General features: G+C 49.7%; 10 protein-coding genes across 10 annotated transcripts; 7 read left to right on the plus strand and 3 right to left on the minus strand.

Annotated features, from left to right (window-relative positions):
- Window positions 1-362: 362 nt before the first annotated feature.
- Window positions 363-3,711, plus strand: N7520_003903 (DEAD/DEAH box helicase; the record flags this gene model as incomplete). Its single annotated transcript, XM_057137838.1, has 2 exons — window positions 363-1,374; window positions 1,415-3,711. 2 exons carry the CDS (start codon window positions 363-365, stop codon window positions 3,709-3,711), a joined length of 3,309 nt encoding a protein of 1,102 aa, XP_056998303.1.
- A 740-nt stretch (window positions 3,712-4,451) lies between these two features.
- Window positions 4,452-5,801, minus strand: N7520_003904 (tRNA-dihydrouridine(20) synthase (NAD(+)); the record flags this gene model as incomplete). The annotated part of the gene is made up of 1 exon (XM_057137839.1): window positions 4,452-5,801. The coding sequence occupies one exon, from the start codon at window positions 5,799-5,801 to the stop codon at window positions 4,452-4,454; it is 1,350 nt and encodes a 449-aa protein (XP_056998304.1).
- Window positions 5,802-6,616: 815 nt separating this feature from the next.
- ipp1 (inorganic diphosphatase IPP1) lies at window positions 6,617-7,812 on the plus strand (the record flags this gene model as incomplete). The annotated part of the gene is made up of 3 exons (XM_057137840.1): window positions 6,617-6,970; window positions 7,038-7,157; window positions 7,240-7,812. The coding sequence occupies 3 exons, from the start codon at window positions 6,617-6,619 to the stop codon at window positions 7,810-7,812; spliced, it is 1,047 nt and encodes a 348-aa protein (XP_056998305.1).
- Window positions 7,813-8,164: 352 nt separating this feature from the next.
- Window positions 8,165-8,482, minus strand: N7520_003906 (mitochondrial 54S ribosomal mL53 domain-containing protein; the record flags this gene model as incomplete). The annotated part of the gene is made up of 1 exon (XM_057137841.1): window positions 8,165-8,482. One exon carries the CDS (start codon window positions 8,480-8,482, stop codon window positions 8,165-8,167), a length of 318 nt encoding a protein of 105 aa, XP_056998306.1.
- A 599-nt stretch (window positions 8,483-9,081) lies between these two features.
- Window positions 9,082-10,323, plus strand: N7520_003907 (putative protein transport membrane glycoprotein Sec20; the record flags this gene model as incomplete). The annotated part of the gene is made up of 3 exons (XM_057137842.1): window positions 9,082-9,398; window positions 9,449-9,696; window positions 9,749-10,323. 3 exons carry the CDS (start codon window positions 9,082-9,084, stop codon window positions 10,321-10,323), a joined length of 1,140 nt encoding a protein of 379 aa, XP_056998307.1.
- Window positions 10,324-10,595: 272 nt separating this feature from the next.
- On the plus strand, window positions 10,596-11,938 carry N7520_003908 (replication factor C subunit 2; the record flags this gene model as incomplete). Its single annotated transcript, XM_057137843.1, has 4 exons — window positions 10,596-10,720; window positions 10,774-10,852; window positions 10,910-11,722; window positions 11,774-11,938. The coding sequence occupies 4 exons, from the start codon at window positions 10,596-10,598 to the stop codon at window positions 11,936-11,938; spliced, it is 1,182 nt and encodes a 393-aa protein (XP_056998308.1).
- A 383-nt stretch (window positions 11,939-12,321) lies between these two features.
- N7520_003909 (GMC family oxidoreductase) lies at window positions 12,322-14,197 on the plus strand (the record flags this gene model as incomplete). The annotated part of the gene is made up of 3 exons (XM_057137844.1): window positions 12,322-12,667; window positions 12,714-13,925; window positions 13,980-14,197. 3 exons carry the CDS (start codon window positions 12,322-12,324, stop codon window positions 14,195-14,197), a joined length of 1,776 nt encoding a protein of 591 aa, XP_056998309.1.
- A 1,087-nt stretch (window positions 14,198-15,284) lies between these two features.
- On the plus strand, window positions 15,285-15,662 carry N7520_003910 (uncharacterized protein; the record flags this gene model as incomplete). The annotated part of the gene is made up of 1 exon (XM_057137845.1): window positions 15,285-15,662. The coding sequence occupies one exon, from the start codon at window positions 15,285-15,287 to the stop codon at window positions 15,660-15,662; it is 378 nt and encodes a 125-aa protein (XP_056998310.1).
- A 492-nt stretch (window positions 15,663-16,154) lies between these two features.
- Window positions 16,155-17,356, plus strand: N7520_003911 (uncharacterized protein; the record flags this gene model as incomplete). Its single annotated transcript, XM_057137846.1, has 3 exons — window positions 16,155-16,235; window positions 16,408-16,494; window positions 16,550-17,356. 3 exons carry the CDS (start codon window positions 16,155-16,157, stop codon window positions 17,354-17,356), a joined length of 975 nt encoding a protein of 324 aa, XP_056998311.1.
- Window positions 17,357-17,435: 79 nt separating this feature from the next.
- On the minus strand, window positions 17,436-18,347 carry N7520_003912 (alpha/beta fold hydrolase; the record flags this gene model as incomplete). Its single annotated transcript, XM_057137847.1, has 1 exon — window positions 17,436-18,347. The coding sequence occupies one exon, from the start codon at window positions 18,345-18,347 to the stop codon at window positions 17,436-17,438; it is 912 nt and encodes a 303-aa protein (XP_056998312.1).
- Between the last annotated feature and the right edge of the window lie 99 nt (window positions 18,348-18,446).

Raw genomic sequence — 18,446 nt, forward strand, 5'->3', positions numbered from 1 at the left:
GAAGAATGAATGAAGCTAAAGCTATATTGCGGAGATCGTCCAAGCGCCTGGTCACATGGCAGAGAACGGTGAAACAACAGATCTCCACTTTTATATTCGCTTTTTAGGAATTCAATCGAATTGTTGCTTGAATGCTATTTCTGATTAATTTTATAATAAACTTTTCTTTCTCCAGGTCTCCATCTTCTAGATAAAGTAAAAGTACTTCACGCTATCGGGACGCACGTGACCATGGCGCGTCGGTATCGCGTTCTCCGCCGGGCAGAAAAAAAGGAAAGTTAGTATAATTGGTTCCTGGATCCCTTACAACTCAGGGAGGTGGGCCTCAATTAAATATACATTACGGAGTACTGGAGCACATCATGGATAACATACCAGATATTCCTAACCGGGATAGGAAACAAACACCCGAGGGTGACTATGAGACCATCGCCACAGTCCCAATTGGGGCGCATTCACTAACACCGCAACGAATGACCCAACCCACCCAACTCGTCCAAATGCCCCTTCCTCATTCACACGAACCTGTCATTCAAGTGGCTGCCTCTTCACCTGCTGCCCCCGCTCATTCACCTCCCCGTCGAGGGGGTATATTATCCTCCCTTATGGCACCTTCTGGAACAGCCTTCCGTTCCCCGGCAACTACTGTTCGCCCTACCAAAAGACCCTCTACCATTGACATTGACGACGGACCCACCTACCGAGGAGGATCTTCGGAAGACGAAGAAAACTACACCGTCCGCTCCACCGACATCAAACCCGCCATGTTTGGAAAAACCCGAAGCCCGGAGAAGGTAGCAGAGTCACCTGTGCGCGCAGACAGCGCAATGGATCGTTTCAAGGAAATCACCTCTGCCGCGGTCTATGATCCCTCCTCCAACGGCGTTAAGCGCTCTGCGGACCAGATGAGCCCTACCGTACCCGACCACATCGCCATAAAAAAAGCCAAACAATATGCGCCCTCGCGTGCCATGCCTGTGGTCAGCCAAGAATCTTCTCTGCGGGACATTGAGGATTACCGAGTTCGCATCAAAGTTGAGCGCATTCTGCGGGTCATGCCGAACAAAGCGGTCGAGGACTGTGTGCAGGCTCTCATCAGCGCAAATGGAAACTACGACGATGCGCTGGATCGCCTCGCCGACCCCCAGGGTCTGGCGAAACAAAACGGCAACCCACCAATTGTCATTAATTCATCTGATGACGAGTTGAGCGTTATGCCTACGGCTCCGGTCCCAATGGCCAAACAACAGATCAAGGCCCGTGGCACCATTCACGACAAATGGGCCTCACGCAACCTTAAGACCTCCCGGGACCAAAGCGCAGCCGAAGATGTAAAACCTCGAGGTCGGCTCATGCGCGGTCCCCGAAACCGTGGTTCGCCTACTGATGCAATCACCATTGACTCCGATGATAGTCCCCCTAAACAAAAGACTGGTCGTCTCCAGAAAGGCCGTCGCCGAGATCCCTCCCCCGGAGTCTGTCGAGGCGGATATGACTGATTCCGAGGATGAAGACGTGAAAGCTGAGGATTCCACCGCTGGCGGTTTGGATTCTAAAGTCCTCAAATTTTTCAACACTTGCAGCGTCCGCGATCTTGCCGACATTGCCTCCATCCCTGAGGATACTGCCAGTCACGTCACCACCCACCGTCCCTTTGCCTCACTTTATGATGTCCGCGCTGTGGAGGCCCCGGTTGATCCAAGCAAGGCAAAGGGCAAGGCCAAGCCGCGCAAAGCTCCCAAGCCCATCGGTGATAAGCTCGTTGACAAATGCATTGAGATGTGGACTGGGTACCTGGCAATTGATGCTCTCGTGGCTGAGTGTGAAGCACTGGGCAGACCAGTTGCTGAGGAAATGAAGAAATGGGGTGTTGACATGTTCGGTAAGCGCGATGGTGATTTCGAACTGACATCGATGACCAACGGCAATGCACATGATTCTGGAATTGCTACACCCTCGACCAATCGCCAGTCGCCCAACGACTCCGACGATGAAGGCCCTGTGGCTGTGGTTCGAAAGCCTAAGTCACAATCGAATTTCATCCCACAACCCTCGATCATGGCCGATGATCTCGTGATGAAGGACTATCAAATTGTAGGAATCAACTGGCTGTCATTATTGTTCCAGAAAAAGTTGAGCTGTATCCTTGCCGACGACATGGGTCTCGGTAAGACCTGTCAGGTTATTGCATTCCTCGCCCACCTGTTCGAGCAGGGTGTCAAGGGACCTCATCTCATTGTTGTTCCATCATCAACTATCGAAAACTGGCTTCGCGAGTTCCAAAAATTCTGCCCCACTCTCTCTGTCATCCCCTACTACGCCGGCCAGAACGAACGTGCCAATCTCCGCGAGCAGATTGAAGACAACCGTGACGACATCAATGTGGTGATTACTACCTACACCATTGCTAGAGCCAAGGTGGACGCCAAATTTCTCAGAGACCAGAATTTCAGTGTCTGTGTATACGATGAAGGACACATGTTGAAAAACCACCAGTCTCAGCTGTATGACAAACTTGTTCGAATTCCGGCCCGGTTCCGACTTCTCCTTACTGGTACCCCCCTCCAGAACAACCTCCAGGAGCTGGCATCTCTTCTGGGCTTCATCTTGCCTAATGTGTTCAGAGAGCACAAGGACGACATGAACGCTGTCTTTTCCAACAAAGCGAAGACCTCCGACGAGTCTCATGCCACCCTTTTATCCGCTCAGCGCATTGAACGAGCCAAGTCAATGTTGAAGCCTTTTGTCCTGCGCCGCAAGAAGCACCAAGTCATTGATCTCCCTGCGAAGACTTCGCACGTCAAGTACTGCGAGATGAAGCCCTCCCAGGTCGAGATCTACGAGCATGAGAAGGAACAAGTCCGCCAGCTCCTTGAAGACCGTGCTGCAGGCAAGAAGACCGGCTCCAAGTCCGCCAACATCCTCATGAAACTCCGCCAAGCGGCGATCCACCCTCTCCTCGCTCGCCGTCATTTCAACGACGAGCGAATCCGCAAAATCTCCAGAGCGTGCCTCAAGGACCCCCAATGGGAAATGTCCGACCCTGAGACCATCTTCAGCGAGCTGAAAAGCTATAACGACTTCGAGTGCCACCGTCTCTGCATGGACAACCCCAAACACCTGGGGAAGTTCAAGCTGCAGAACGACGAATGGATGGACTCCGGTAAAGTCGAGCAGCTGCGTGAACTCCTCCTCAAATTTATCGAGAACGGTGACCGCACCCTCATCTTCTCACAGTTCACGCTGGTCATGGACATCCTTGAGCACGTCATGGAGACGCTGCGTATTGAATTCGTCCGTCTGGATGGCCGGACCAATGTCGAGGACCGCCAATCAATTTTGGACGCTTTCTACGAGAGAGTGGAAATTCCCGTTTTCCTTCTGTCCACCAAGGCGGGTGGCGCCGGTATCAACTTGGCCTGTGCCAACAAGGTCATAATCTTCGACTCCTCCTTCAACCCACAGGAGGATGTTCAGGCCGAGAACCGTGCGCACCGCGTGGGTCAAACCCGTGACGTGGAGATCTTCCGCTTCGTCACCAGCGGCACCATCGAGGAGCAAATCTATGCTCTTGGCCAGACAAAGCTTGCCCTCGATCAGGCTGTCGCTGGTGATGACGACGGAGGCTCTGCTAAGGGAGAGGAAGCGGGGATGAAGGCCGTGGAGTCCATGTTAGTGGCGGACATGGAGAGCGGGAAGGGAAAGGAGTGAGGTGCAAAAGCACTTGGATATGAACCGTTGTGTGTGCTCCCTTCGGGGATGTTGTTCTCTCTCTTTTGTTTTAGTGTGCACAGCGCGTGGACCAGGCATACCTAGAATATCTGAGGTGTCGAGTAGACACCATTAATCAATGAACATGGGCATTTGCCATTGACTTTCTTCTTACTTTAATTGCACCATTTGAGAGATAGTACTCCCTAATTTGTAGGCAATTCCCTTAATTCGTTTCTTCATTGGTCCTGTGAGATAGAGATAGACAGGCTTGTAAAACGCCTTTATGAAAGAAGTTACCTGGTTGAGTATTGTGAGGCAAAAGTGAGAGCCTGGATAGTGTAAAGATTGATCAGATAGTGGGAATTGCTCCACGTATCCCCTAGATTACTCTTGTACACCCTAATCCGATCAGGAACATACCCATGGCTTGCAGTCAAGTATCCAAGCAAATCATGTTTTTCATAGCCTACCCAGGTAGCCTACAGTATTACTTTGTTGCGTCAAATTTATCTACTCCAGTAACTTCTATACCTACTTCGGTACCAACCCCTTCAGCTACGGTAGACTATAAACGTATAGGTAGTATAACCATGTCTCATGTATTATTGTTGTATATTTTGGGGAATCTATGAACGAGAGAGGAGGCGACACCTCGAAATGCGAAAGTACAGTACCGAATCCAGGTACCCAGGCTATGCAGAAACAAAAAAAAATAAAGCGGCCAAGTCAGACAGCGATTATGCCGCTACCTCATGTTTCTGAACTACCTCCGTCGCAGGAATAGAGACATCGACAGAAGCATCAGATTCAGGCTTCATGGCCGAAGGCTCTGGGATACCCAAAGTACGAATCGGACCACCGGCATGGGAAGGCGCAGAGATAGACTTTGATCTGGCACCTTGACCACCAGCCGCACGAGCTGACTCGTTATTCGCCATAGCATTCTGAATAGCCTTAGACCGGACCTTTTCTTCCTCGGCAGGAGCCTCTTCCCACTTCCCACTCAATTGAAGAATCTCATCGAGACAAATCGCACCAGGAATGAGATCGTCGAATTTCAAATTCCGACAGACATCAGTATAGGTCTTCGACGCCTTCGCCTGACCAAACTCCTTGTTCTTGCCGGGAATAAGCATATTAAGCAGGTACTTTGTGTTTCCGAATCGGTTCTCGCTCTCGATGCAGAACTTCACGTATTCGTGGACAACCTCCCGCCAAGGCGCAAGACCACCATCAGCCTCCGAGCGGAAGCATGAAGAATTCGCCTCAGCAGATGTAGCAATCATAGCACCGTCAACACCATACTCCTCCATCATCTTCAGCGCCGAATCACGGTTCTCAACATCGCCGTTCATGACACAAGCCACACCAGCCTCGTGGCAAATATCCGCAATCATACGAAGCTGGTCTCTGATTGCGCGCTCGCGAGGACGCATCGGAGTCGTACGACAGTGCACAGTCAAACCAGTGATACCGGTACGCACAAGTCGCGAGACAAGACTCTTCGTCATCTCGGGATCACTAAGAATACGAATCTTGACCGAGATACCGATTTTGAAGGGTTCTCCGACTTCGCGAACGAGCGCCTCGAGGATCGATACGAGTTTGTCCGGTGTGCGCAGTAGCGCGGCGCCCATGCCACCGCTAGTACTGAAAGGCTTAGGACAGCCTGAGTTGACGTCGATTCCTGAGACGTCGGCTGCGACGAGGCGAGCAGCTTGCACTGCGAGGTCGGGGTCCGCGGTACCAAGTTGGAAGATCATGCGTCCTTTCTCGCGCACTGTGTCAATACGGCTGATCACAGATGCTTTGGATGAAATATCTGGACGGCCGCCGTTGGAGGGGAAACGGACGAATTCGATACAGCCGTTGCGAGGGTTGACGCGTCGGATGCAGCCGATAAGGGATTTGTCGATTGTTTCGGGGCCCCAGACGAGGTCGGCGCCGTATTTTAGGGCTAGAAGGCGAGAGGGTAGTTCGCCGGAGCGCACCATTGGGGCGAGCACGACTGTGCCGCGGTAGTCGGCGCCATGTTCTGGGATGGGGACACGGGGTGCCTGTGTTTTCACTGTAGAGATGGAGGCCATGATTGATCTAATGGGTCTGATGAGTCTGTTCATAGCATGCTGAGGTGGGGTTAAAGAGGGAGATTTTTTTTTTCTGGGGTTTGGTATCGGTCAACTCCGCCTGGCCAATTCTATTGATGATCACGTGGTGATAGACTACTTTTTCTATTGATACCTTAGGTATCAGGCAATAATAATTAATCCTCATTAACATACAGTATAGTTGACTAAATGTTCCTGCTCAGATTATTCCTTCTGTTTGTCAATTCGCTAGTCAGATTGTGAATTTGAGTTGCAATAAAGTTCATGATAATTAAGTAATTGAATAATTAAATAATTAAACAAAAAATAATTAAATCATGCAGACTTATTGAATGTCCAAAGACAACTATGTCACGTGTACTATTTAGATATAGGAATATCCCGATATCGGCTAGCACTGGCAGCTGTCACGGGAACACCGGAGTACATGCAGAATACAGCGGGAGTGCAAGGGCATGTGACACATATTATAGTCAATAATTCGATGCGTACGCAGTAGACTCGTCGTCATATACCAAACTACTTTAATGAAGATCCATATTAAACCTTGACAAAACCTTTCGGTATCGGGCCTAGTCCATTGCCGACCCTAAAACTCGGAACAGCCAACACAATACACACCGGACCCGGTTCGACCCCTGGAAACACTCATTTCATGCCACGCATACCATCCTGTACCAGGCATTGAGTCGTTTTGGTGCACCAACTGCAGATCATTGCCATCATTTGGGCAGAAACTGGAATTGTATTTTAATTTTTCTCAACTTTGCGTGTTTCCCTGGCCAAATTGCCCAATGGCAACTCGTCCTTCCTTGGCCCGACTAGGATTACACACCTCCACCGCCTTGAAAGGTGTTTGGCGCACATCAGCAATATCGCCCCACACTGGGAAAGCCCCTCTCTCCTTTTCTTCCCCTCCTCTCGCTCGAGCTGCTCTCATCTCTCGACATCTCTCCTCCTCATCTCCCAAAATGTCTTACACCATCCGCAAGGTTGCCCAGCCTTACACGCTGGAGCACCGTGTCTACATCGAGAAGGATGGCGTCCCCGTCTCTCCTTTCCACGACATTCCCCTCTACGCCAACCCTGAGCAGACTATCCTGAACATGGTTGTTGAGATTCCTCGCTGGACCAACGCCAAGCAGGAGGTACGCATTACGCCTATTCTTCACCAACTCGACTGTCCATACTGATTGCGATTCAATTGATCCCCAGATCTCCAAGGATGAGTTCCTTAACCCCATCAAGCAGGACACCAAGAAGGGCAAGCTGCGCTTCGTCCGCAACTGCTTCCCCCACAAGGGTTACCTCTGGAACTACGGTGCCTTCCCCCGTGTAAGTCGGACTCACCAAGAACCCCACCTTATCCATGGCGGGGTAAAGAAGAAAAACAAAAACTGATCAATCCGCCCACCAGACCTGGGAGGACCCCAACTCCATCCACCCCGAGACCAAGGCCAAGGGTGATGACGACCCGCTCGACGTTTGCGAGATCGGTGAGCTTGTTGGCTACCCCGGTCAGGTCAAGCAGGTCAAGGTTCTGGGTGTCATGGCCCTGATCGACGAGGAGGAGACTGACTGGAAGATCATCGTCATCGATGTCAACGACCCTCTCGCTGCCAAGCTGCACGACATCGAGGATGTCGAGCGTCACCTGCCCGGTCTCCTGCGTGCCACCAACGAGTGGTTCCGCATCTACAAGATCCCCGACGGAAAGCCCGAGAACCAGTTCGCCTTCTCCGGCGAGTGCAAGAACAAGAAGTACGCCGAGGAGGTTATCCACGAGTGTGCCGATGCCTGGGAGAAGCTCATCTCCGGCACGACCGCCCCCGGTGGTGTCAACCTTGCCAACGTTGAGGCTCCCCAGGGTGACGCCCACCGCGCTGACCAGGCTCAGCTCGCTGCTATCCCTGCTAACCAGGAGCTTGCCCCCGCTCCCGTCGATGGCTCCATTGACAAGTGGTTCTTCATCTCCGGTGCCGCCGTCTAAGCGGGCATCTTGTTGTTAAAATGATACAAAACTGCATCCGTCCTGAACCCGCCGTCACTACCTCCTGATGCATATATTTAAGGCATCTTCTTTTTATTTTTGTTCATGTTTCTTCTCTGTTTCTGCAGCGATGGACTCTTGCTGGATATAATTCCAATCCACTTAGCTGAGAAGGACAACACAGTCACATTGAGCGAATATCGTATTTCTGTAGATCAGGTATAATATGCAAGGTATCTACAGGGGTACTATAGATATCCAACACTAATAACAGCGCCAGTAGTAAAACAACCCAAACAAATGCTATAATACATGAATAAAAAGACCCATTCAACCTGATATATTGAATGGCTTAGCCCTTCAGACTAGCCTCGCGCTCCAACTGGCGACCAACTCGCGATACTTCCTCAACAACATCGCCAATCTTCAATCCACGCTTGCCAACCTCCAAGGTAAGCTCCTTTCCACCCTTGAAACCGATGGTCATGACGGGTTCCTGTGTGGAGTTACGCGGCAGCTGGTTGACCTTGATGTCGATGAAGGTCGGGCTACCGGCGACAGTGTTGGGGGTGCGAAGAAGAGACAAGAAGAGACGGCAGGGCCGGGATGCCTGGGAGAAGGGGTTGAAGGATGTGCGGAAAGAGGTGATTACGCTGATCGGGATAGGCATGGTGGTGGTTGGCAGTCGTTGACTGAAGAGGTTGAAGTAATTCGAGATGTGAAGATCGAAGGTTTATAAAATTTCCACTTTGACATAGTTAGATATCTGGATATTCAAGTAGGCAGCGCGCAATCATTCTGCCAGCGTAGAATGGTAGACATACCTAGTCGGATTGGATCTGGTAGGTCCGGAAGTTTTTTTTCGGAGTGCGAGTGCGATTTTGACTGGGAGTCGCACACAGTGACAAATTTGCTCAGCAGAATTGGTGAAGCAGGCGCAAAAAAGAGCGTAGCAGAGATAGTTATTTCTCTAGCTTTGGAGGCAGGCAATTGACAGGGTTGAGCAAATGAGTGGTATGGAGGAGCGAGTTCGAGGGTCCGGTGTTTGCCGAAAGTGCAAACACATCAATACAGCGACGCAACTGCCACCTTGCGACGACAAACTTGATTCCCAATCTACAGCTTTTGAAATCAGGTCTAAATTCCGGCTACAAGTTGGACCTTACCATATCATATACTACGAAAGTACGCCCATTTTCATCCAACTTAGCCTGTCAGATCGCTTGCTGCGGCCGCAACCAAGTCCTTCAGCCGCGGGCAACCCCAAACATGTCCACCACAGGTGCTCTTCAAGGCCGCTTGAAGACGCTGTCGGCTAGTATAGTTCAGATCCAGCCTCTCATTGATCAACTCCGAAATTTCACCCCCACCGAGAACGGTGATGAAGCTCGCCTGGAGCTCGGAGCGGAGATTCATGCGGGCCTCAAAGATGCCGAGAATGGGCTAGAACTGCTACGAATAGAGGTAGAAGCTCTGGACTCAGGGTCTGATAGCAGGAGAAGACAGTCGGTGGCGAGTGGAGAGAAAGAGGCAGAAAAGGAGCGTGTTGTGATGCTGGCGGGGCGGTTAGCGGACGACCTTAAGAAGTGGGTTGCGCCTGTTCATTGAGAAAAACCAGATGCTAACATGGCAACAGGACTCGTGGTGACTTTCGAAATGCCCAATTACAATCTAAGCGCCAGACCGAGCTTGCTAAGCGAAAGGAGCGAGAGCTGCTGTTGTCCCGATCGCAGTCGTCGGAGCGGCAGAATAACCCATCGGAACACTTCACGCAGGATGACCTGACGCTAAATGCATCGAATGATGTTACTGCTGCTCTGCGGAGAACACATCAACTGATGCAGACTGAGCTTTCCCGAAGCCAGTTCGCTCAAGAGACTCTTGGTTAGTACTAAGCTGGATGATTACTGTTCGAATAATACTGACATGATCAAAGAGCAATCAACCGCCGCTATCTCATCTCTGTCTGAATCTTACACTAGCCTCGACACCCTACTTGCTTCATCTCGCAGCCTCGCCAACTCCCTTCTTCGCTCTCAGAAATCCGATACATGGTATCTTGAAACTGCTTTTTGGATGCTTGTCGCGACAATTTCTTGGTTGCTATTCCGACGTATATTCTACGGGCCTCTCTGGTGGCTGGTATGGCTACCGTTCCAATTCGTCTTGCGCTTCGTATTTGCAGTCTTTGGTGTCATTGGCCTCACAAACAAAAAGTCTGTGCAGCCTTTGTCTAGCCAAATTGCTGCTGACATTTCTACTACCGTTCAGCAGGCCGCTGCAACCATGGCAGGTGGAGCCGTGCCAGAGAATTACGATCATGTTTCGCAAGAAGAGGAAGATCGGCTTATTGATAAGATTGGAAAAATGGTTGAGGAAGAAGGATACCAAAACAATATCAATCTTGACGATATTTTGGCAGAGGAACAAAGGCACAACCAAGATGCTCCTCGGAATCCTAAAAAGAGAATGATGGAGGGCGAACGAGATGTGTTACGAGATGAACTATAGACCTAGAGGAAGTTTTAATGAGAACAATGTTCGTGTTGAAACCGCACAGCCCCCAAATATACATGCATATGCTTGAGGTTAGTAGACATGTTAGTTGGTGAAGTATAATTGCATATTCTGATTGGTTGACATGTAAGTGCTGCGCGTGTCACGTGGAGACGCGTTCTATCCACCGCGCATGTTCGCATCTTCAATCAATTCCGTTTCAAAAAGCAATCGCCGTTCAAACCTCGAGAACACCTTGAATTGCTCTAATAGGCCATCACGAAATTATGGCCTCTACCTTCTTCAACAATAAGGCCCGGGCTGCAGCTGCAGCTGCCTCCAGCAGCTCCAAAGCGAAAGCCGGGGACAACAAGGAAGATTCAACCCGGCTGCAACCCTGGGTAGAGAAATAGTAAGTCTACACTGTACTGTATGCTTTGACTCTTCATGTCTAACTGCAGCTAGTCGACCCAAGACTTTGGATGATGTCGCCGCGCAGGATCATACTACTAAAGTTCTCCAGCGCACTTTGCAAGCTTCCAACGTACAAATTACCCGACCAATAATCCTCCACGGCCAATGCTAATCCATTGACCTACAGTTACCTCACATGCTCTTTTACGGCCCCCCAGGAACCGGTAAAACTTCTACAATTCTTGCCCTCGCCAAATCCCTCTTCGGCCCCGCCCTCTACCGCTCCCGCATTCTCGAGTTGAACGCCTCAGACGAGCGCGGCATCAACATTGTTCGCGTGAAGATCAAGAACTTTGCTCGCGCACAACTCTCCCAGCCGAACGGTCTGGATGCTGAATACCTCGCACAATACCCATGCCCTCCATTCAAGATCATCATCCTGGATGAGGCGGATAGCATGACACAGGATGCGCAGTCAGCTCTGCGCCGAACAATGGAGCAGTACAGTCGTATCACCCGATTCTGTCTCGTGTGTAACTACGTCACCCGTATTATCGAACCATTGGCCAGTCGTTGCAGCAAGTTCCGATTCAAGTCCCTGGATAACTCTGCGGCTGGTGTGCGGATAGAGAATATTGCGCGGGCTGAGGGCCTGAATCTCGAGGATGGTGTGATTGATACGCTTATTCGGTGCGGTGATGGTGATCTGCGTCGCGCTATTACTTATTTGCAGAGTGCGGCTAGGCTGGTTGGTGCTGCAAAGGCGTTGCCTGCGAAGACTGATGAGGATGAGGAGATGACGGATGCTGGGGCTCCGCAGCCGGGGCTTATTACAATCCAGACTATTGAGGAGATTGCTGGTGTAGTCCCGGAAAGTATACTGAATGACATTGTGCAGGCTATGCAGCCGAAGAGCTCGGGGCCAGCATATCCGGCTGTTTCGAAGGTTGTTACGGATCTAGTGGCTGATGGGTGGAGTGCGACTCAAGTTGTCACCCAGGTTTGTGCATTCTCATCTTCCATGCCAGTTCATGTTTGCTGATTCTTGTAGTTATACCGACGGGTCGTCTTCAACGAAGCGATTCCTGATATCCAGAAGAACAAGATCGTCATGGCTTTCTCAGAAATGGACAAGCGACTTGTTGACGGTGCGGACGAGCATATGTCCATCCTTGACCTGACTCTGCGCATTGCCGGAATCCTACAGGGCAATTGATTCATTCACTAAATAGGAAAAGTGTGACAAGTGTCTCAGTCAACATGGGCAGGCTGAGCTGAAGGAGTTCAGGATAGCATTTTTTTAAACATGCCGAGGCGTTCTGTATCTAATTTGATTTGACAACCGTTTGAATGAGAATGATTATGATACCCTAGTATTTGTCCAGTGTATACCGGGTATTTTTTCCGCCTGGATCGCCGGCATGCTGCCTGTTGCCAGTTGTACAGAGTACAGAATGGCGCCAACATTCCAACGGCCTCCCGGCAACCACCTGGCGGGGACTGAGCGGCTGTTTTGTTAAGTATTCCCATCGAGCCCCTCCACTTGATTTTGCCAATGATTATTCCTCTGTCCCTGATATCGCACTATTAGCTGACAAAATGATCATTTCAACTCTTGCTGTGGGGAGTATGTGGCTAGGTGCGGTGGTTGCGAAGAAACATGATACCATCGCCTCATCATATGACTTTGTTATTGTTGGGGGAGGAACCAGTGGATTGGTTCTGGCTAACAGACTTTCAGAACGTCGAGATCTCACTGTTGCAGTTATCGAAGCGGGCGATTCGGTTCTCAACAATATTAACGTTACTACTCCTTATGGTTACGGTAGGGCCTTTGACACACCCATCGACTGGGCCTACCAGACGGAAGAACAGAAATATGCCGGCGGAAAGAAGCAGACTATGCGTGCTGGAAAGGCACTCGGTGGTACAAGCACAATTAACGGTGAGTTCTAACATCATATCTCTTGATCTATACTGATACTCCGAAGGAATGTCATACACTCGAGCACAGAACGTTCAAATCGATGCCTGGGAATCAATGGGGAATAAAGGTTGGAATTGGAAAAGTCTTCTACCATACTACAAGAAATCCGAGGGTTTCCAGATTCCAACTCCAGACCAAGTTGCACATGGCGCTGACTATTATATATCCTACCATGGACAAGACGGTCCGATCAAAACAGGCTGGCCTAACGCGATGGCCAATAGCAGCGTGCTACCTGTACTCGACGAAACATTAGCGCAGATACGCCTCAACTACAACCGAGACGTCAACGGAGGGAACATGGTTGGACTCACTGTTCATCCCGATACGGTCGACAGAGACGCGAACGTCCGCCAAGATGCGGCCCGAGCTTACTACTGGCCCATTGAAGAACGATCGAATCTCAAGATTATCACGAACAGCTACGCGAACAAGATAGTTTGGTCCAACGCTTCCCACGATGCTATTGCAACTGGAGTGGAGGTTACTGGACCTGAAGGTGTCATAACAGTCCACGCTTCCAAGGAGGTAATTCTATCTGCTGGCGCCCTAAAATCACCCATGATTCTAGAATTGTCCGGAATTGGAAACCCAGACATCCTTGACAAGTACGACATCCCCGTCAAAGTCAATCTTTCCACCGTCGGCGAAAACCTACAAGATCAGACAAACAACGGACTCACATACGGAGGCCGAGAGATATGGAGCGGTCTCCCAGCTTTCTCCGCTCTACCATCCGCCCAACAGATGTACGGTGATAAAGTCGACTCTATCGCCTCCGCTGTCAACGCTAGTCTTGTACGTTACGCAAAGACTGTCGCCAACTTTTCGAACGGAGCCGTCCAAGAAGCCAATCTCCTGGATGCCTTCCAGCTCCAGTATGACTTGATCTTCAAAAAACAAGTCCCATACACCGAGATCGTCTTTTTGCCCATTGGACATGTATTCGCGACAGAATACTGGTCTCTTCTGCCCTTTTCACGTGGAAACATCCACATCACATCCGCCGATCCTTCGAAACCAGCTTCTATCAACCCAAACTACTTCATGTTCGATCAAGATATCATAGCCGAAGCCGAAATCGCCTATTACATTCGAAATGCATTCAATACTGCGCCATTGAGGGATCTTGTCACAGAGGAATTCGTTCCGGGGATGGAACTTCTCCCTAACAACGCCTCGGAGTCCCAATGGACCGACTGGATCAAAGAGACCTGTATGGTTTTCTATTTCTGTCCCCTCAATCGAACTCTAGCTAACTCATTTCCAGATCGATCAAATTTCCACCCCGTCGGCACGGCTAGCATGCTCCCCCGAGCGAAAGGTGGCGTTGTCGACCCCCAGCTTAAGGTTTATGGTACCAAGAATGTCCGTGTTGTCGATGCCTCGGTCTTGCCGTTCCAGATTTGTGGCCACTTGACGAGTACTCTTTATGCCGTGGCTGAGAAGGCGGCGGATCTGATTAAGAATAAATATACGGATTATTGAATGGTGTGAAGTGAATTGGATGGAATGATGTTGACTTTATGTATATTAATGCCAAAATACCCCCTCTGTGATTATCTTTTTGTTCAAAGGTCCAATGCCACACTCATCTATGCATTCTCATACTTCATTCTGTCTGAAAAACAAAATTCTATTTATCAGAATATCAGCCGGGGGTGTTCCATCTACCGCATCGTTAGGGCTTCTCAAGTTTAATGCAACGGCTATCAGCGGGATTTACCCTCTCTCCCCTTTCGAAGCAGTGCAACATTATCCTGCATAGAGGCTTGGTCTATTGGCTTTGGTTTTTTTTGTATGTAAAAAGGGGAGTAAATTGGTCAAAGTCAATGTTCAGAGTTTGCTGTGGTCTAACACTAAGGTTACATCAACTATGCAGTCTATTCCCAAAACATTGGAAAACTTTTTGACTAGAGCATCACCTTATCCAGCTTTTGTCTCAGCCCGATTTAAATTATAGCATCTGAAGGCTACTAGTACCTGTTTAGCAAACCCTAATTCAGGTTGTACACCAATTCGGGGAGTGCCAACCGCCCTGGGGCTGGTTTCGGCCCCCGATACTTGCCCCAAACTCATCTGGGGTCATATTCGTATTCAATCATATCGACTTCTTCATTCGTAAGCACTGCCTCGTTACGACGTGACCATTTATTCTAGGCTTAATAGGTGGCGGTCTAAGGTCATGCAATGTCTCGTGATATAAGCTGCAATGCAAACAATGTTTCTGTAGTATATCTTACCATTACTGAGGGTAATATTATGTGATAGCAGGGATCAATTCAGCCGAGTGAATTTAGAGAGCCTGATGGTCTGACCTGCTCAACAAAGTTATAAATTCCATGGATACTGTCAGTCATGTCTTAGGCAACTGCTTTATCAATTAGAAGATCCAAAAGTATCACATGACATAACATCAACAAAGCCAAATGTTGTCCCAAACTCTTCTTCGTGCACTCTTCATCGCCATGTCTGTGGCAGCTTGTGCATTTGCTCTTTCCCCCGGTCCGCCATCCACGAGGATGAGCTTGACCGCTACGATGCCTTCCTCTCAACTCTACAGGACACTCACTTCATGGACATGTACCTCAAAGACAGCCAAGTGAAGATCGATGTCTACGAGCACCCATCCAACGATCTTGCACTTTCCCAATCTTTCACTCCAAGTGATACTGCAAGCCAATACTTTGCTCAGGAGAATGATCGCGCTCAAGAGGTCTTACAGACTGTACCAGCTTCGGAGACAGACAACACGGACGCCTCGATGCCAGGAAAGAGGGAGAGGTGTCCACCGAGCAACAGCTTGTTGATGAGAGACGCAACTGCTTTTGATAAGCGTGTCTCTAGGTGCTACCAGTTCTGTGGGACGATTGCCAACTGTCGTGGAAACAATGGATGTCCTCACTGCTACGCCGTTCGACAAGGTTGTTTGTGGCAGAAATGGTGTCGCTAGGTTTATGTAGCCGCACCTTTGAACCGTTGAATGCTTTCAAAAAGTTCTGTTGGAAGTTTGTTTGATGGATTGCATCCAACATGCATCAATTTGTATCTTGTCTCTAGTATGACTATCGTGTATTTAACATGCGATAGCTCCTCGTTCAGCACTAGAACAACAAACTTTTTTAGTCTCTTCCCTGCCTGACTTTTCTTGACGCTTAGCCCTGGGGTTTGACCGTGTAGTACTAGACCATGATGGTTGTGTTATTAGAATACCCTCATCTTTGATCTCATATTAATTCTTGGGAAAGATGACGTTAGTATAGGTTCCACCCCACGGAGTACGGAGCCCCACGCGATCGGCGAGTCACCGGCGAGTCGGTTTGGGTCTTACAAGTTCGGTTTAGTCAGACTCCCCTCGAGTACTCTCTGTCCTTTCTTTGGGATTCTTGTCTCGTCTTGTCACTTCTTTGCGCATTTCCTTTTCGCGATCCTTTTGTTCCTCACCATGGCGGAGCTACAGTCTTCCGTACCCCGCTATTTGACCGGAGACAAGGCCGGTATCCGCGAGTTTCTCAACAAGTTCGATGTGAGTGTCCACCTCAACTTTATGCAGAGTACATGGATCCAATTGACTGACATGAAGATTCGCTAGGTCTTCCTATTCGATTGTGATGGTATGTTCATGCCTTTCTCAAACCTCGGCTTACCCTCCGTCCTTAACTACCCGCAAATCGCTCGATAGCGCAACAATAACTAAGACACAAATGGGAATCAAGGTGTACTCTGGTCCGGCGACCACTGCTTCCCCGGAACAGTCGAGACTCTGGAATTACTACGAAAGAATGGTGAGTGCCCTGTCTGTCTAGACACGGAAGCATACTGACTCTCGCAGGCAAGCAGGTGGTATTCGTGACAAACAACAGCACCAAGTCCCGCGCAGATTATCGCAAGAAGCTAGAAGGTCTTGGAATTCCTAGCACAGTGGTACGTTGGACACAACCGTCCCGAAAGATTCCCAGCATGACTCACACCCAACAGGAAGAGATCTTCTCCTCGTCATACAGCTCCTCCATCTACATCTCACGCATCCTGCAGCTCCCGGAGAATAAGCGCAAAGTCTTCGTTATCGGTGAAACCGGCATCGAGCAGGAGCTGCGCTCAGAGAATGTGCCTTTCATCGGCGGTACAGATCCCGCCTACCGCCGCGAAATCACACCAGAGGATTACAAGCTCGTCGCCGCCGGTGACGAGTCAATCCTAGACCCGGAAGTTGGCGTCGTGCTAGTCGGTCTTGATTTCCACATCAATTACCTAAAACATGCGCTGGCTTACCACTATGTGAAGCGTGGGGCTATCTTCCTCGCTACGAATATCGATTCGACGCTTCCGAGCTCTGGGGCTCTGTTCCCCGGTGCGGGAACGATCAGTGCCCCGCTGATTATGATGCTTGGACAGGAGCCTACTGCGCTTGGTAAGCCGAGTCAGGCGATGATGGATGCGATTGAGGGCAAGTTCCACTTTGATCGTAGTCGTGCCTGTATGGTTGGGGATCGCGCGAATACGGATATCCGGTTTGGCTTGGAGGGTAAACTTGGTGGAACACTCGGTGTTTTGACTGGCGTGAGTTCTCAGGAGGACTTTGTTTCTGGTCCTGTTCGGCCGCATGCGTACTTGGATAAGTTGTCGGATCTGCTAGAATCCGATTGATATACATAGAGATTTGAATAGATTTGGCTAGAAATGCGATCACTCTTGAGACTGGAGCGAGAGGGAAACGTGAAAATGATCAAAACTCTAGGCAGATTTGCTCGTATACAACCTCTGGTCCTTCAAGAGGAATAAGGTGCTTCACTTTCGCGACACCCTCAAGACGACTAACCCGTATGTTATTGGCCTCTAAGAACGGGACAACTTTCTCCATGACTCGCGCCTCAGGCTCAACTATATCATTCTTCCCATAAAGCACAATCGCACGAAGCTTTGGCTGATGAACACTCACTTGCCGCAGTGCACCCTGCACAAGCGCAGAAACATCCTCCTGCATCCCATAAGCAGGCCAAGCTTTCTTAGCAGAGGAATGTCCCTTCAAACTATCCCGAACCACCAGCTCAACATCAGAAGCATCCAACTTCCCCTCCTCAGCCAAGAGATTCGCAACCACCGCCCGAATAGACCCCTCAGAGTCATACGCAGTCTGCTGCTGCTCACTCATTTCGTGAGAAAGAACGAGCGGCGTAACTGGTGCCGGCGCAAGGAGAACAAATCCCTTTAGGACATGAAGGAGATCTCCCAGTGAATCAGTAGTTGCGAGAGCAACTTTCGCTCCCATGGAGTGTCCCACGAGAACGAAGCCGTAGTTGAAGAGATCCTTGGTGCTAGGGTCTGAGTTCATCTTGCGAAGAATGGATCCGACATCAAGTGCCATTGCGGAGATTGAGTACGTTCGGACGGTGTCTTGGGTCAGGCTTTCTGGTTGGTCTCTTGATTCGCCCCAGCCGCGGAGGTCGATTGCCATGGTTGGATAGATGGTGCTAAGGGACGTCGGAGAATTTGATGCGGTGAGTTTATGCCAGGTGTTTGATGAACCGCCCCAGTAGTGGAGGAGGACGAGGAGGGGCTTTTGATTATTATCTGGGCATGGCCAGATTCTAGTGTTGATCCAGCAATTTGGGGCAGTCTCGAACTTTTTTGTTTCCATTTTGATTGAGTATGGGAAGGGGGGTGAAAAAAGGATATCAGGATGAATGAACTGAGGAAAGATTTGTGAGTATTTATTCTGCGATAGTTCTTATATCTC

Source organism: Penicillium odoratum (assembly GCF_028828045.1).
Source record: "Penicillium odoratum strain IBT 22623 chromosome Unknown utg000003l_segment0_segment0, whole genome shotgun sequence".
NCBI lineage: Eukaryota > Fungi > Ascomycota > Eurotiomycetes > Eurotiales > Aspergillaceae > Penicillium > Penicillium odoratum.